The sequence below is a fragment of the Accipiter gentilis genome, chromosome 5, assembly GCF_929443795.1.
Source record: "Accipiter gentilis chromosome 5, bAccGen1.1, whole genome shotgun sequence".
NCBI lineage: Eukaryota > Metazoa > Chordata > Aves > Accipitriformes > Accipitridae > Astur > Astur gentilis.
The window spans coordinates 38295488-38314320 of record NC_064884.1 but is presented as its reverse complement, the minus strand read 5'-3'; the positions used below and the strand labels follow the sequence as shown (position 1 = coordinate 38314320).

At 43.0% G+C, this 18833-nt stretch overlaps 1 protein-coding gene across 9 annotated transcripts in view; it reads right to left on the bottom strand.

The window, feature by feature from the left end:
* QKI (QKI, KH domain containing RNA binding) overlaps positions 1–12221 on the bottom strand; it is a 164979-nt gene extending 152758 nt beyond the window's left edge. For 3 of the 9 annotated variants that reach the window (XR_007506109.1, XM_049801197.1, XM_049801202.1), the window contains exon 1: positions 11396–12219. Coding sequence is in view for 6 of the 9 variants with exons in the window: in XM_049801197.1 (XP_049657154.1) it covers positions 11396–11537 (142 nt within the window). In the remaining 3 variants the exon portion in view is untranslated. Of the gene's footprint in view, positions 1–11395 lie in introns of all 9 variants that reach the window. The other 6 variants (XR_007506110.1, XM_049801200.1, XR_007506111.1 and 3 more) reach the window with 5 other exon arrangements.
* Between the last annotated feature and the right edge of the window lie 6612 nt (positions 12222–18833).

Below are 18833 nucleotides of genomic sequence, written 5' to 3'. Positions count from 1 at the left end.
ACTAGTCTAGGAAAAAAGCTCGTTAAATATTAGTGCTTTATTAGTATCTTGCCTTGTATCTGAAATTTAACACCAAGAACACACAATAAAAGTTTGAAAAGAGAACACAATATCCTTCTGATTATTCAGGAACACGTTTTAGTGTTTAGTAACAATAACTCAAAACTTTCAGCAGCCAAGTTGCTTAATCCAGAAGAAAAAATATACTGAAAATGTAGTTTGATCTGTGTAGCAATTTATACTACAACATACCATTATACTACACTAGTTATGACTACTACATGACATATAGAAATGCTTGTCTTCGATACTGATTTCAGTATTGAATTCTGCTCAGGGCTGACAAAGCCTGTACATATACTCCTTAGACTGCACATGTAGGTTTAGTTACCTACAGTAACTAAAAAAAAATCCATATAAACAGCCCCCACACAGTAAGGAACTTTAATGTTATTACTTTAAACTGTTCTCCATGTATCAAGTGTTCAACAATTTGATACAACAACTGGCAGTCAAAAACAATTCTAGCACAAACCATACTAAATGGGATTAGAAAGACCTGTGCACATGACAAAAACCATTTAGTTATGCTATTACATTGACAGAAGCAAAAAAGCAAAGTCAATTTTATTTCCGGTTTAACCCCCTCAAATTCACAACTATTTTCTTTATCGGGGTGGGGGGTGGGAGGGGATTTAAAACTGAAAGTAACCAATAACTGAAGTAACTGAAAGCTGTGAGACCTAAGAAAGGTTAGAGCAAAACCTGAAGCAAAATTAAGTTCAGAATAAACTAAATCTGCCTCAAAGTTAACTTATCCAAATTTTTATTGCCAAATAAGGTTGCTGAGATTGAAACATCAAGGGAAGTTCAGGAGTCTGTCTTCAAAACATAACTCACATTTATCAGTCCTAAAGATTGATGCAAATCTTTTTCAATAAAGTACAAGCCAAGTGTCCATCTGTCATTTTAAGCTGTTGAATTTAGTAACCTTCTTGAATTGTAGAAGGGACATGTTTCTTTTCTACTCAGCCAAGCAAAGGAGTGCAGTCCCTCCTCACTTAATTACCCAGCATACACCTAAATACCAACTGCCATCCCTCAACACACCAGAGTTAGCTGTAGTGGCTATCTACGGCAGCATCCATTTCTCTTCAATTCATCATCGTCAGCTTTCTTGCTGACACTCTTCAGAGCTGCCTAGTTGATGAATTGCTCTGTTATTCATCCTATGTTAATCCGAGGCTGACGCAAGAATACCTTCCTGAAGACACTTAACAGTATTAAAACTCGGCACTACCAAGTGCCCTCAGTGTGCATTAAACCTCCCATTTGGAACCAACAAGATTCCTCATGAATAGTTATGAATAAAATACAGTTACTAAATCAATAGGCACTAGGTTTATGTACCCCACTACCTACAGACAGAGCTTCCGCACAATTCCTTGCTTCCCTGGAAGCTACAGCTGAATTATTAGAAATTGGAAGTACTTTGATCCATATAGAATCTAACCTCAATTAACCCTATATAAAGTTGATACAGGTAAGTTTTTCCCCTCCTGCTCCTCAAAATACCAGTATATTTCTTAAGTGCCACAGTTCTCTAAAAAAAGTTCTTTAAATTCTGTAAGCTTAATAAACTTTTCTCAAGAAAGCTAGTTGTACTTTCTTTCAGTTTCTTCCAAGGTGTATTTGATCTTTAGACAATGTTTTCTCCAGATTTTTTTCCCAAAGGATTATGTTAATCTTGTCACAAAAAGAAAATTTATCCACAGAGAATGAACACAAAAATACCACAAGAAATTTCAAAATATGAGACTCAAATCTCTGTAAACATGTTATTATAACAGCTAAATATACTTCCCTTCTAAAAGCAACTGCAGTCACTAATTTTGTACCTAAACCAAAGTATCGTTCTTCCACTCAAGACATTTTAATACACATATAATTAGTCCTCCTGATGAAATCTTGGTTAGAATTCATTTCTGATCCCTACCATATCATCTGTGCCCAGATTTTGTTCAATTCTATTTACTAGTTGAGCACAAAGTTGACAGAACTGTGTGAAAATTGGGAACAAAAAATCCGTATAAGGAATCTTGCTTCAGGTTGATTCAGAGGCAGTATCAGATTTCCATAAAAGCCTCAAGTGATTTAAAGAAGTAGTAATTCCTTCATAAACTGACTGCATGAGGCTCTCTGACTCTATCTTTACAGTTGATACGATACTTAAGCAATTAAAGAACTACCAACAACTTGTCTGCACCATCATCTAACACGCACCATTTTCTCACTGCGCAGACAATCTTCACAGCAAAACCATCATACTTTAAACATGACAGCTGGGCCTATTACAGCATTTTAACCTTCAACTTTAACACACAAACCCACTGTTAGAGAACACACTTGTCAATAGATTATACATGTAGTATTTAGGCAAAGTTAGTTTGGAAGGGGGGGGGGGGGGGAGGAGAGTGTGACAACAGTTTGACAACTTTTGGAAAAAATGTCCACATTGATTTCTGATGTAGGGGTGCAGCTCATTCTCTTTCAAAATGAGACAAACTGAAACTAACTAAGAGCAGTATGCACAGTCGAGCAACACTGCGGTCAGAGAATTTTTCCTTGTGTTCTCCTCCTCCCCATTCCTGCAAAGAAACCAAAGACGTTCCACAGCAAACAGAAGTGGATTTGGCTTGCTCTGCAGCTAAAAATTGAAAATTATACATTAACTTTTGATATAATTATTTGCAGGTTATGAGATTAAGCTGCATTAATAAGAACAATTTGCTACTGTTTCTAAGTGATAAATAAATGGAAGCATTATGCAACATCAGCTGAACGTTTTAGTTGAGTTGCCATTTAAATATATGAACCAGAATATTAAGTTTTTATTAATACTTGTGCTAAACAGATCTGTTGCTTACTTCTTAAGCTTTCAGGCATACTCCATCTCCTAGACACTAATGAAGAAAAGATACTGCAGTTAGGACAGGACATTGCGACCAAGTAATGGTTACAGAGATTTCTAAAACAGTTCTTTAATCTGAATTAGACAAAACAATAAGCTTCATCATTTCAATAGCTGAAGGACTTAAAGAATTCAGGAAAGTCTGGCTTCCATCTAGTGTCAGCTAGTCTGAAAACAGTCATGTCCTTAAAATTTTGAGTGGACCAGATGCAAACTCAGTTGGCATCAACTGTGCTGTTGAGTTTCAGACTTTAAAGTAAATTTTTAAGCAAATGTACTGCTCTCCCCCAGGCTCTGCTCTACATCTTCAGTATCGAGCCACCTCAGCCATTGTGCCAACACAACTACTCTGAGATCACATAGGGCAAGTTCAGTAACAGCTCTGATCTGTCTGAAAAGCAAGCCAGCACCACACAAAAACAAACTCAAAAAACAACCCACAACCCTGACGAGTCCAGAATATCAGCTGACCTTTCAATCCAGAAACTGATCCACCAGATAAAGAGTATAAAATACTGTATTATCTTCCCCTGCCTCTGCTCTGACATCAGCAGCCACCCTGATGCATTACCCCTCAGAACTACGTAACTTCCCAGCAAAGTAACAAGATTTTAATTGTTTCTCATGCTGGTATTTTTTTCCTTTTTAAATCTAGTCTTAAAGAAGCATGAATATTGAGAAGGTTATATACTATTAAAAGTGTTAACTGCCCCATTATTAATATGCTCAGATGTCAGCCAGTTGTCACACAAATTGCTTCGTGGTTTATTCCCTTTAAAAATGGGGGATCCTGAGGACCTGCCGGGGCAGGCACTTCCCGGAGCATTGCAATGGCGTTACTAAGTATCGAAGCATTGCTCTGGTACACCCTGTGGTGGGAACACAGAAAATCTCTGATCTGCTACAGGATGGAGTAAAGCACAAGTATTCAGGTGCAGCTGCAGTCAGAAATATTTTGAAAACCAATTCAAAAAATTGACTTCCAGTGTGCTATTCAATCAACTATGCACCACCAAAAACGCTAAAAGAAAACCCATTAATGGCTACCTATTGCCATTTCCCTTCAAGAGAACGATTTTTTGCAATGAACTGAGATGCAAAATTGACTACTTTGATACCAAGTATAAAAATCAATTCTCAAATAAAAAGTAATTGAAAATATCTTTTAATTTTTACTTAGTATTTTAAGCCATGAGAATGAAATAAAAAATCCTGCTAGCATCACCACACTCACTCCGAGCACTAACACCTGCTAAAATAACTGCAGAGTATCAAAAAAGCTGCAACTTCTAGTACTGGACCCAGACAACAGAGGTTTAGTAACACAACCACCTGACTACAAGCACTTTAACTTGCACTATCTTTTCATTGTTGTTCTCAGACACCTAACTGGCTTGCAACAGACACCTTTCTAATGGAAAAAAGAATTAACACTCTGGAGGGGCACCTCTACTAATGAAGCTGGATATTAGTTCTCTTTAAAGTTGTCATGGTTGCTGTGCTCATTCAAGCATCCATTGCCTCAAAAAATCTAAGCTCTGCTATTAAAAAGCTAACTCCACTTTATTAAACGATTCCAAGGAAAACAACCAAAAGAAATCCAAACCCAGAAATTACTGTAACTGCACCACACAAGGTAACATGGGATATTTTTTCAAGTCAAAAGTAGAAACGTAATGTTGCTTAACTTGCAGCAACGTAACTCTTTGTCTCACCAGAGCAAAGGGATCTAATTCAGAATATAAACATTACACCTATCATCTGTTTCAGGATACAAACAGCTCCAACGTCCTTTGCAGACCTAGATCCTCCTGCTACAAAGCCACAGTCATATCTTACATGGTACTTCTGCTGACCTAACCAATTGCATTAAACATAATGAGATTAAAAACATTGGCAGTTTTACTGTTTCTACTAGTTTTCTTAGCACTGGGTTATTAAATTTCAATAAAATGTCAAAAACAACAGCATATTTTCATAGTATGCATTTTGATTAAAATCAGCACAGAAAAATTCACACAGCCCAAATGAGTTGAGTTACGTTTCAATAAAGACAAGGGTCAGTGAGTGAGGGCATTTCATTACTTCACAGCTTTCCTAGCAAGGCATTTCCCCCATCTCCCCCCTCTCCCACCCCCTGACATTCCATACAAGCAGTCAAATATAAACCATCGGCCTCCATGGCAGACTCCTGCTGTACTTCAATCAGCCTGAGCTGTCAGGATGGTCTGGTAATTAACGTTAACACACATCTATCCTGTCAGTCACGGAATATATACCAGATCAGCATCTAATAATACATCTAATTAATAGGATATCTGCATCAGTATGTGTTCTCCAAAAAGCAGAGCATTTTAAGGTTACAGACAGTAATTAAAGACAATTTAAATGTACTTGCTTTTCTGACAAAGTCCACACAATTCAAATCAAGTATCCCATTCCTAATTTGGCATTGTTTAGCATACTCAGAGGAAGCAAGTTTTAATATAAGGACTGAAACAGATAACCTGGTCAAAAAAGTTACTGAACTACAAAAGTAACCATTCATTTCATGTCCAGCCTTCTCTTCGCACACACAGCGCTCAAACACCAGCAACTCTTTTCTGACTTGACCTTTTCTCTTTTGTAAACTTCATTTTCATAATTAATACATTCTAAGTGCTCTCTTAAAATCTAGTAAGTGTTTCTCTGTTGGTGGTGGTTGGTGGGGGGGAGGTTTCCAGTTTACTGTAATATCAACCAATACACCTTCAGTTTTTCCTTTGTGCATTATGAAAGCATCGCGTGCCACTCCCTAATCTAATCGGCACTTGGTCAGTTGCTTCTAACCACAGCAAGAGATTTTTGTATGACACTAGTTACTTATTGCACACAATTTCAGATGAGGAAAATGCAACTCAATTCCAACCCTAAGGAACAAGGACCACTAAACAAAAGTGATAAAAATTTCAAACAGGTCTCTCCCAATTTAAAGACAAGTAAGTCAGCAGCTCCTGTACAGAACTAAGTCTACTATGGTTACTTAAAAACCCTCCGATGACAGACATTTTAATAATCAACTACTGGTAAGCAACAGTGAACAAACTGCTTTCAAAACATGAGTTTAGAATAACTGCTTTACTAACTTAAAACTTCTATCAGTCAAAACAACAACACCCATCTTTTTAAGTTACATGCCAGGCAACTGCAATCCTATAAATATTGCAGACACAGCTCCAAAAATAACTTCTTTTAAAAAGAACTGAACCATTGGGGGGGGAGGGGGGGGGGGGAAGTTTTGAGTATTTTTGCCCAAGCTAAAAAAATAAAATAAACTTTTTCTTAAGTGCAATGGACCTTTTGTTTTGATGTTATAAGAGGCTGCCAAAGAATTAAAAAAAAAACCAAACGCACAACTTGGAACAACTCTTAGGAAGTTTTTGAACACACAAGTTCTAGAAGCTTTACGACCTCGTTATTATGAGACAATCATAAATCAGAAAAGTGCTTCAGACCATAACCTTAAGATTTAGAAATTATTAAATAACCAGATTCAAATGAGCACTATTGATAAACAGCACACAAACAACACTCAATGCTCTTGTTGCATGCTGTTTTGTACAATTTTAACATTAAACTCAAAGTTTAAAAATTAGTCTGAGACCTTCTGGGTAAACACCTATCATAAGGCCTTTATCCTAAAGAGTATTCATCTCTCAACTCTGCATTAAGAGGCGTGGTCTGTAATGAAATAATGGGGTTTTATTGCAAGATCGGATACAACCAAAAACCAGACATGCTAATGTGGCCAATGCCCCTTCATCAAATCTGACAAGTCAGCAAAACCCTAGCTAAGCACAGGCTACATTTACATAATCACAAACAGTAAGGTCATGTACAAAAGTAACTGGATAACTTCTCAGGGAGAACTTATTTACAACACCAGAACACAGTTCTTCAGTCCTAACTCATGCAGACATTTTCGTTAAGATAATGAGACCGAGACAAAAACTGCAGTTTTGGGCACTGGGCTCTGCAAGTTCATGTGTACTTTTCTCAGTGAGCACAGTAAACAGAGCACACAACATCCAAGAAAAATGTATCCTCCTTAATCCCTACCTCCAGGTTTTTACAGCTACCTTTGTTATAACTGCTAGTCAGAAAGAGGCAACCTATTTGACATGAAATCAGATTTCTCTCCAAAAGCTAGATGCATGGCTTAATTTACATTTAAATGTAGACACACTTCTAAGTCACCTTCAACACAAGTTTGACAGGAAGGCAAAAATTTTTGAGGTATAGTTTACGGAGGCAAAATTAATTCCTGATAAAGTCTCCATCAATACCACTTTAAAAAAAAGTTCAGACCACAGGTTTGATCTGCGTACACTCTGATCAGGTACAACATTCTGACCACTTACAGGTTCAAGAAAACAAAATGCAAATATAAAAATTACACTACTCAGATCCCAGTTAATAGTTTAGATGTGTTTGTTCACAATCTGCTGAAAGAATAAAACCAAAGTACCTCGTTAATTTCAACAGGTCAGAGTGCAATTGCAGAGTTTGAAATGTCCAATTTCTTTTAAAAAAATAGCACAAGAAAAAAGGTACAGCTTTTTTCATTTGCCACAAAGGGGACCATTAAAATATACAAGTTGTCAGAAAAAAACAATCTAGGTTAGACTCATAAAAGTTAGCATCTGAGAAGCTGAAGCGCAAAAAAAAAATCAGGTCACATTTGATGGTGCAAACAATTACAGGAAATACAGCCTATTCCACATTCAGGAAGAGCCCTCTCTTCCCACAGGTTTGCACTAGTCTGATAAAAACAATCCAGCTTCCTAGTTATTATGATGTGCACTTTAAACATCCTTGTTAATCCACAAAAGCCTTATTTACACATATGAAGTTGAAAGCATGCATATGCAAAAATATCTGTAACCTAAACAAAACTGTGACTTTCACATTTTATTATAAAGTAGTTCTTTAAAAAAAGTTTCCTCCATATACCTCTCACATTCAAGTTGATCCTCAAACCAAATGCCATAAGGCAGATACCATCTACTAAGTTAAGCACTAAAATTTTCAAAGATCAAACACTAGGATAGAGTTCAGAAAGGAAAATGTGTTTTGGATAACACACACACCACAGAAACAGGCCAAAAAAAGTAGATGTACATTCTGAAACCTAACCAGATTAGGTGTATTGTTCATCTAAACCGATAGGTCTGTTTCTATCTCTTGCATACAATTACAAGAAGTAATCACAACACAAGCCCATCTGATTTTTGTTTTTAAATACTGGCATGTAAAAAATAAATAAAACGCTAGCATTCCAGGAGAGAAAGCAACCCCATGCCTTATTTGTTTGAATTCTTAGGGATTTGACTTCATTTGTTCAATCTGATCAGCTCAAAATAAAACACAAAGACTGATCGTAATATTATTCTTCTCAAGCATAAACAAAACCTTCAGGAAAATGGTTGTATAGTAACTAAAAAAAACCCCAACCACCTACCTAAAGCACAAAACAATAAACTAGAAGCAGCAAACCAAATTGGGGGAGGGGGTGCAAAGAAGGAACATGAACACTGTAACTATTTTTAGATTATGTATATATAAATCTATATACACACACACCTGCCCCTAATATTTGGTATTCTCAAAGGTGCCATGAAACAACTGATGAAGCTATTAAATATTATACTTGTAAGTATGCGTTCTAAATCTTGCAGACCTTCCTAGCAAACCTATAGCTTGCTATCGCTAAACCCTTCTGGAGGATGTCAGCGTAGCAAATAATTCAAGATATTTAACACAGTGCCCCTTTGGTAAGCAGGATAGATGTTTTACAGAACAAGTTGTTCCAACTTCTCAACTGTTCATCACTATTGACTCTTCCACCTACGCAATACTGTGTGTAAGCATACAATATATGTGCGTCCATGCAAACAGAGATACCTGCACAAATCCACAAGTGTTTTGTCATTCTTTGGTATCTTCTAATAGATCTGTTAATTTCACTACTCGAGTCAGTAATGGTGTTCAGAGGCCAGCCTCACGCCTCAGAAAAAAAATAACTGGCGCCCCTTAGTGTTCAAATTTTGAAGTCTTGAAGCAATTTACTAGATTTGCATGAAACTTTTTTTTCAACATTCCGAAAAGTTTTCTGCCTCCACACTACTTCCACCCAATTGCCAACGTAAACAGGAAAAGCAGAAAAGCTTAAAGGGATAGCAGACTTCTTCCTGAGACTATTTAGAAACCTTTAGAAACAGAGATAGTACTTTATTTATTTTTCTTTCAAAGAAGAGTGTGAAGAATAGCTCCAACACAATCCTTAAAACTTTTTCAGCAAGAGTCCCCACAGCCCTCATTTTGGAACTCCAATACTTCGCAAAACAGATTTCCAGAACTTTCAGGATTTAAAAATATATCAAAAGACGTAACGATTTCAGACATTCCTTTTTCAGTGTCCTTTTCGTATGGGGAAAAGTTTTTCTTTCTTTTGTTCTCTGGGAAGAAAAAAAAAAAGGGGGGGGGGGGTTGGGCCTCCTCTGGCCAAATACATTAAGTTGAAAAGATACAGGAATTTAAAAATCCGACATCGAGCCTCTGGAAGGCTTATTTGTGCTAAAAAGGAGTCTTCTCAGTCAAGCTGCTTCTTGATGTTTATTGTAAATCTAACTATTCTGAAGAGGTTGTTTGCTGCAGTGACCAAGAATGTCAGTTTTAAACAGTTTTACTTTTCACATCTGTATTTGCTCCAATATAAATTCAAACTTCAACAAGAGTCTTGAAAATAAAAATACAATCTCCCATTATATCGCTTCCCACAGTCCATTTTTCAGTATTCTTCACTGGGCTTGTTTGTTGTTTTATTTTCCTCCTCTATCATTTATTTCAGAAGGTAGCATTTTCTCGATATGCTATTTTTTGTTGTACTACAGTCACTATCTCATTTTTACAGTCTTGGAAGAGGGCGGGGAGTTGTTCTACCAAATATAACCAGCTCTTTCATCTTCCGAGGTCAACAACTTCCCAAACTTCTTTTAGCGAGGAAGAATATGTCCGCAAACAAGAATCCTAACTCGAAATCTTGAAATTCAGTATTTCACACTAAAAATCCCAACAGGTTGAAGTGTATAAATAATTTATGGTTTTATCATATTCTACAAAGCTACCAAACGCGATTAAACAAACAGGTCTCTCTAAGTCTCCAGAAAGCCTAGGTTTACGGTGGTAAGAAAGGTAATGCTTCTAACAAGAAAAGCAAACCTGTGAACCCAAGGATACAGCAAATTTAAAATACTAAGTGTATCGCCTTATTTTTATCACAACGGGTCTGCTACTGTAGCGGGAAGACGTATGGGACGCGTGAAGTTCCCACCGTATGCTTTTTTTTTCCTTTCTAAAATGAAATTATTTGTTGTAGAAACGCAACATTAAAGGGAGCTATTTAGGGGGGGAAAAAAGGGGGGGGGAGGTGACCCCTCCGAGGCAGGAGCGGGGTGCGGGGCTGGGGGCGGCAGCGGACGTTTGGCAGGAGTAGAAGAGACAATTTCGTAATTCCTTTTTATTTTTTTTCCCCCTTCACTAAAGTCACACGTAGGAGTCTCTCAAGTTAGTTTCTTTAGAAGGTAAGGACAGCCGAAAGAAGAAGAATTTGTTCGCTTCCTTCACGATATAGGAAAACCGTAATTAGTTTGTGGCCAGTTTGGGGTGGGGTAGAGCCGGAGCCGAAGAAAGAGCTCAGCCCCCCCTCCGTCTTAGTCATTCAAGTTCAAGCAGCTTCCAGAACGGCCAAACCTCGACACCAAACACCCTCCCAACCCCACCCACCCCCCCCCCCCAACCCGGGGCCCTCCGGCCGGGCCGAGGGGGGCCGCGCAGGACCCCCCCGTCCCCCGCCCGCCCTTCCCCTCCTCCCCGCCGCCTTCCCCCAGAGCACATTCCTGAGCTCCGCTCCCTCCCCTCCGTGCGGCAGTCACCCTTCCCTCCGTTTTAGGGGACGGTGCAGGGAAGAGAAAAAGAAAAAGAAAAATAAAAACCGGGGGAGGGGGCGGGGGGGGGGGACGGACACAAAACCCCCAAACCCCCGGGGAGAGCGGGGACCCGGGCTGCCTCTTCCCCCTCCCACTCGCTCCCCGAGTCCCCCGGCACCACACGGCCGCGGCCAGGGCGGGGAGAGCCCGCACTTCCCCTTTGTTTTAGGCTCTCCAGCCGGGGGCCGAGAGCGGGCGGAGAGGAGCGGGGAGAGCCAAACAGGCCCCGGGCTCTCCCCCCCACCCCCGCCGACCGGCCGGGGCCGGGGGGACCGAGCGGGATCCCGGGAGCGGCGCGGAGGCCCGGGGAAAGGGGGTGGGGGGGGGTGGGGGGGGGAGGGCAGGGCAGGGCAGGGCGGCGGAGCGGGGGAGGGGGCGGCCGGTCGAGCGCTGTTACCTTCGTCCAGCAGCCTCTCGAGGTGGTTGAAGATCCCGCAGAAGTTGGGGAGGCTGCTCATCAGCTTCTTGTCGTTCATCAGCTGCATCAGGTAATCGGGGCTCGGCTTCGGCTTCTCCTTGGTTTCCATTTCCCCAACCATATTCCAAGCCCGCGCAGAGACGGCGAGCGCCCGCAGCAGCTCCGCCGAGCAACGCGACCGCGGCACGGGGCGCCCGGCTGGATCCGGGCGGGCAGGGAGGGAGGGAGGCGGTGGGGGAGGGGAGGGGGCGGGGAGGGGAGCTTCCCCGAGGAAGGAGGAGAAGGAGGAGGATTCAAATCCGGAGACGAACGCCGACCCGCCGCCGAGTCCGAAGGACCGGGGGGGAAAAAAAAAAAAAAAAAAGAAAAAAAAAAGAGGAAACTCGGTCGAAACCCCCGTGCGGGCTGCGCCCTCCTCCCCGGGCACAAGGACCCGCCGCCGCCTCTCGGTGCCGCCGCCGCCGCCGCTTCCCTGCGCCGTGCGCCCTCGGCCGGCGCAGTCCTCGGTGTGTTCCCCCTCCTCCTCCTCCTCCTCCCGCGCGCACACACGCTGAGCCCGGCTTCTCCTCTCGGCGCTGCCCCCTGTCTCCGCGGCGGGGGAGGGAGGGAGGGAGGGAGGGGAGGGAGGGAGGGGACGAGCGGGGCGGGCGGGCGCTGCTGGCGCGGCTGCCGCTTCCGAGGAGCCGCCGCCGGTGTCTCTCCGCTCTTGCCGCCGCTGTTGTTGCCGCCGCGCTGCGCCTGGCGTCTCCTCCTCTCCGCCCGCCCGCCCGCCCTCCCGCCGCCGCCGCCGCCGCCGCTGCCTGTGGCTGGTGAGTCTCAGCCCCGCCGCCGCCTCCTCACTTCTCCTCAGTTCGCTCCGGAGTTCGCTTCAGTTCAGGCTGCGCTGGCAGCAGCAGCAGCAGCAGCGGCGGCAGGAGGGGAGGGGGCAGGGCCCGCGGGGGTGGGGACATGCCGGAGGGGGCGGGACGAGGGGCGGGGCGCCCGTTACTCGGCGGCAGCGCCGCTTGGCGGAGCCAGCTGTCGCTCCCTTTCCGCTCCGGGGGCGCGCGGGAGGCGGGGGCCGCCGCCGCCGAGCCGGAGGGGGTTTATCTCCCCCCCCCCCCCCCCCACACACACACACACTCCCGACCACGCCCCCTCCCAGCGTCTGCGCGTGGACAGGCGGCGCAGGCGCGCCGCAGTTGCGTGCGCCTCCCGCGCGCCTCCCCCCCGCCCCGCGGAAACACACGCGCGCGCACGGAACTCTTCTAAACAAAGTCGTGTTCCTTCACCTATTCCGCGCGGGAGGCGGGGCCGGGTCACGTGCCCCCCCCGGGGGCGGGGAGAGCCCCACCGAAGGCGCGCGTGCGCCCACCGTTTCCAAGGCTGCCTCTGCTTCGTGTGGCCGCGGTCTCGCGCGGCAGACGGGGGGCAGCCGAAGTGGGGGGGGGGGGGGGGGGGAAAGAGAGGAGGAGGAGGAGGGAAGCGGCGGCGGTTGCGTTTCGCCGCGCATGCGCCCGCGGGCGGTGGGCGGTGCGGGTGGCGGAGCGGCGCGAGGAGCGATTTCTAATCGGTGAAGGGGCGGCGGGGGCAGGAGGAGAGCGCGGCGCGGGGCTGGGCTGGGGGACCGGGGCACCGGGAGAGCGCCGCGGCGGCCAGCCGTAGCCGGCTCGGTGGGAGCTGCTCTCCCCCTCCGCCCTCTCCCCGCTGAGTCGGCCGGGCGGCGCGAGCCCGCCTGCCGCGGTGTAACGGCCGCCTCCGGCCTCGGGAGGGGCGCGGAGCGGGCCGGGGGGAGGGGGGCGGAGGAGGAACGGCGGCGGCCCAGCCGTACGCGCCGCCGACCTCGGAGCCATCGCGGCGGCGGCCCCCGTCTGCGGCCGGCGCTGCGGAGCGCCGTGCCCCAGCCGGGGCGGCCGGCGGGCAGCCCGGGCCGTGGTCCCGGTGTCGGCACTGGCCTTCCTGCCCGAGCCTCGGCAGTTAGACGCCCTTTTGGTTTTTTTTTGGTTTTTTTTTGGTTTTTTTTGCTGACAGGGCAGCGCCGTGTTTTGGCATCGGCCGCGGTCTTGTCTGACGGGTTTGGATGGGAGACGCGATGGGAGCGGCAGTACCCACCCGGCAGCCAGAACCAAAATTAACGTGCTCCATCCACTGCAGCCGCAGAGGCAAAGCAGCGCGACGGGGTTGCTTGTACGTATTCCTCCTTCCCCGGGCAGCGACTGGGGTTCTGACTTGATTTTTGATACTTAGGAGGTGGTCAGAAGGCTTTGATGCAGTTTTCATTGGCTTGGTAGAGCTTATGTTATAAAGGTAGACAAAAATTGCTTCATGCTTCGGTTAGTTTGCTGGAAACAGTCATATTTAATAGGACTGGGTATGAAGTCTAGCTGTTGCTTGAAGTTCTGTAAAAATTCGAATGTATCGTCATACATACTGCACGGTATTGGAAGAAACTTTAAATACTAGGTTAATCGCAGCGAACAGTGCTTCCAAAACCAAAAAGAAGCACAGACACGTTGTCGCCTTGACAGGTGAACAATTTTGTTGGGTATGGTCAAGCCCTGTTATTCTACGTTTCCTGAAGGATGTCCATTGACTAAGAAGTAGAGAAAGCATAGTTCTCATAATAGCAAAAATGCCTTAGATTACTGCATTCCTTCCAGTGTTTATTGTATTTTTCCCTTTTAGACATGTAGAACTCATTGTTCGGACATGAGAATTTTTATTTCATTTCAGGGGTTTGTTTACATTACGTAGAAAATAATGGCTTATGTAAGAAGTCAGCTTTACTGCTTTCATGCTTTTAAAAGCGTTTATTCAGCATGAAAATACTAGCTTCATTACCAAAGAAAGAGTAGCAATGCTACAAACCATTTTTTTTAAGTGTAGGTTCTCAGTCCATCAGTAGCATGCCCAAAGCACACTGCAGTATGGCTGTGATGAAACAATACCGTTTCTATTTAGTAACAAGATTGCGTTTGCTCGTTTCTCACCTTGTTTTAAAATTGTGACAAGCTAAAACACAACCTTATATGCTTAACAAATTTGCCATCCTTTTATTTATCGTAGATCAGTCTGAAAGACAGTGCATTTTTTAGCTCTTTATTTGCTGGTTTTTAACCAGTGAGTGAAGGCTCTGTTTAACCCTGAGAAAACTTGCTGTCAAAGCCTTTGATTTGATTAAGGGCATCCATCAGCCATCAGGCTTTCATCTTAAAATGAGGTGAACGTAGATAATGTTAGAATAATTGTTCTGGACTGCTGATTCTCACAGTAAAAAATAGCATATGGAGACTTTTTTTCAGCAGATTTGGTGCAGCTGTTCCCGTACCACTTCATTATTGCTTCCTGCACATAAAGTGCTTCCAGTTCTTGAATATGAGCAGGCAGTACAAGGTAAGAAATACCAGCACAAGTTGTTGCGCAGCAGCTATCAGTTGTCTTACCTACTAATAGGTACAATGTAGCTTATCCTGAGCTATTTTGCGCTTATTTACTGGAGAATAACACGCTGCACATCAGCAGTTATTGAGGAATCACGCAGTGCAATGCAAAATTCAAGCTCTAGTTTGCTCTGTGTTAATCTGAATTATTTTCTCCATCTGAACAGTACAGAAATTGAGGCAAAGCTATGTGGTGAAGCTGCCCATGCATTAGGCATAAATTACTTCAGAAAAATTCTCATCCTTGATTTTTCCATAAATACTTAAAGACTCTGAATTTAAATCATTGGAAGAATGCCCTTGGAAAAGCTGAATGCTTTAACAAAATGTAGATAACTCACCATTAGTTTTAAATAAGCAAATCGGCACAATACCTTTTTTCATCAAGTATACAATAAAAACAAGAAAGCTACCTAAAAGCCCCTCTCAGCACACCTTATGTTCTTCTCTCTGCCTTTACCTTCCCACACTTCTATATCCCAGGAAAGGGTATTTTGAGAGTGCCTGGGAGATGAAAGTTGAATTAGTTCTGGTTAAAGAGCTGTGAGAAGGTATAGCTCCCATCAAGACTGGTGTGTCTGTGGCCTGATCTACAGAGGCACTCGAAGTACTCATGCACTGTATTGAACTTTGCAGCTCTCCCATGGGGGAAGAAGTGGGAGAGGACAGATACAGGCTGGGTAAACAGGTCCTGTGGGCAAAGGGGAGAAGTTGTGTGGTATTGATGGTGGAGGGGGAGGAGGGAGAGGGAGGTTGGTTGGTTTGTTTCAAGGTAACCAGGTCCTGTGGTCATCCAGGGTTCTTTAGGTAACTACTCAACACCTTAACTTCTCTCTAGATGCAAGCAGAAGTCCCTATCTTTAACTCTTGTGTTTTCATCTAGGTAGCCCTTCTTGTATCACGCAACCTGTAGTAGTCTCCAACAGCTCCTCTTTTAAGGTGAAGTTTTATTGCATTAATCTAATCATGAAGTAAGAAAAATTATGATAATGCCAGCAGCAGCCTCTGTGTATTACAGTAAAGGCCTGCAATGATCATAAAAAGCAAATTCAATTACTGCTGTAATGTTCATAGCTGATAGTACCTTAGGAAATAGCAGAGCTGATGGCTACTGGGAAACATACTCTTTTAGGTAAAGTGTTGGCTGTTACATCTCTGTTGACCAAATCATAGGCATATACAGCTGGATGTCATCAGCCTTCTGCAACCCTGTCTGTAACAGGAGGGTATCAGTGTGCTATACTACTCTTCTGTAGGGAAAGAAGCAGTTCTTCCCTTACCCATTACAGTCACTCGAGGAAAAAAAATACTGTGTGTGTGATTCAGTATTGAATCGTACAGGATTGTAGCTGCCATAACTGTAATGCAGCAGTCAGATGTAGCCACTGCCAGATGGACATCTGAAATTCATTCATCTCTGCAAGGTGATTAACACACAAACAGAATAAGGTCTACAGCCAGACTAAAAATCTCAAGAACCAAACATACTGAAATTTTGTGATGTGTCTGACGACAAAAACTTATTTCCTTTGACATTAAGCCAAGCCGACAGGTAACTTTTCAAACAGAAGCCATAGTAGTGCATCATTCAAAGTAATAAGCAGATGGCATAGTGTTCGTAGTCTAAAAAGGGATGTTTCTGAGTGCTGTGTCTAATCTTGGAAGAGCTAATGCCTAAATTTGTCCACTACTGATGCTAAGTGATGGCTGAAGAAGTGGAATGTACAGGTTGTAAGCACACCTTAGTCTGGAAGGGTTCAGATTGGTATCTTTTATACTTAAGGTACTTCAAGCTCTACAACTGTGAAGAAGGGTATAGTAACCCACAGTATCGCTCCTGTTAGAACTGGCCATTCTGCAGGTTGGAATAAAGGAGACAGAGGAAGAGGTATCTTTGTGATTCATTCACTTACACTAGAGTAGGAAGAGCTGCATTCTCACTGTTCCTGTGGTTGTGTATTAATTAGGTGGTCATTAAGATGGGGAGAAAAGAAAATGCTAAGTCAAACAAGAAGACATTTTCCATCTTTGACCTAAGTCTTGTACCTGGCAGTTTTCTTGGTAAGGTATGTATTCCATATACCTTAAGTTACTGTGATAGGATACTGTTGCACAGATAGGATGGAGGGGCCTGAATTCTGCTCATAAAATTTTAAGAATTTTGTTTAACTCTCAGTAGTTAGGGAAGGCATGGGTATCTCTGTGTTAGGCTTCACCTTATCTAACTACCAAATACTCATGGTTGTGCACAGAAAAGATGTAAATCAATATATAGCAGAATATATTACATCAATATTCAAGATTGCCACAGATTAATCGCCTAGTAGATTGTATTTTAAAGTAGATAATTTCCATGAGTATGTCATGTCTATACGTGCTGTTTCTTTATGTACTACTATGTGGGCTTTGCTCCAAGAGCATTCTAGCAACAAGAAAAGGCGTGTCTGTCTAGAGAGGGTGGTAGTTCTGCTAGGCTCCTGAGAAATCTCTGTGCATTAAAAACAAAGTTTAAATTGGTTTCATTTCACACTCTTCAGTAGGAGATGAACATGAAGTCTCAGGTATGCCAGTTTTATTACGGTGTTGCTGAGAAAGGCAGAAAACAGTGAGAAGGAAGGAAAGAAAAGAAATCTGAGAAAGGATAGAAAAGAAAAAAAAATTACCAGCAATTAGAGAAAACTAAACCGAGGTACTACATTTTAAACATAAAATTTTACCCACTTCATCATCTTGTTCATAACAGCACTTAAATTTAAAAGCTGGGGGGAATAAAACAAATTAATCACAGAACATACTTGAATCCTGTATTTTTAAGGTATGTTTTACCTCCAAGCTCATAAACTTCCCTACATCTTGTAATTTATAAACGCTTGCATTGTTTTGTGCATTTTACTGTTGGATCATGAATAATCCATATTCTTTCTTGCTCACTAAAAGCAGCCAAATAATCTCTTGAAATATACCATGCACGTTTCCAGTGTTTCTAATCCTATGCACAGCCCTATAGCTTCAGTTAGCATGCTAGATGCTACATTTCCCATCTGTACAGTCACAAAATTACTACCTTAGCTATGCAGCTCCAGGCTTGCATAGGGGAGAATTTCAAATGGCTTCTGGCCTGTCCCTTTCAGAGAATTTCTGTATGGAAACCCTGTGTGAGCCAGCCTGCGCCACACGTTGCAGAAGCAGGAGTAGCAGCGAGTGTGTATTATCGTAAGTGCTGCCTAACTCTGTGGAGACATTGAATCGACCACTGCTAAATACAGTATCTGTCATTGGATTCCAGCTAACACACATACTAGTTTAAAAGACTACAATATTAGGATATCTGGAAGTTAAGACTATTAAGAGATCTTGGCCATTATTTCAGACATACATTTTTTTTACCTTCTATCCCGTTTGTACTAGATTTCTAACCTTAAAACTATCCAGGATAATGTTCCACATTTTAATTGATGCAGTTATGTCAACTACAGTAGTGCCCTCAGCAGCTTTTTTTATTTGCTGCATGTAACTAAAAGTACAATGTTGAAAGACGTATTTCTGTGTAAGATACGTAATCAGAAGTATTTTTACTTTTCACCATGATGAGAAGTGTTTTCACCTTCACTATAGGATTAAAAAAAAAAAAGAGAGACAAAGTTCATGTCAGGGACACTTGCAGACTTATTTTGGCAACCACAGTGGCAAACAGCTGACAGCTAAAGAAACTGGTAAGTTCTGTTTTTCAGGTGCACCATACTGTATCGGTTGATTTTGAATACAAATGAAATGTTTTCAGCCTTAACTTTGTGGATAGATTTAAATTAACCATTCTTCTCATTACTACTAAAGCCAAGTACAGCTTGAAATGTAATTGATACATTAATTTAACTTTTAACATATCTGAAATATGAATGTAAGTTTATATTGACTTACGCCGAGGGATTGCTAGGCGTGTGTTGCTTATGCTTCTTAATGTTCAACACTCAAAAAGCAGCAGTTCTGGCCCAAGGACC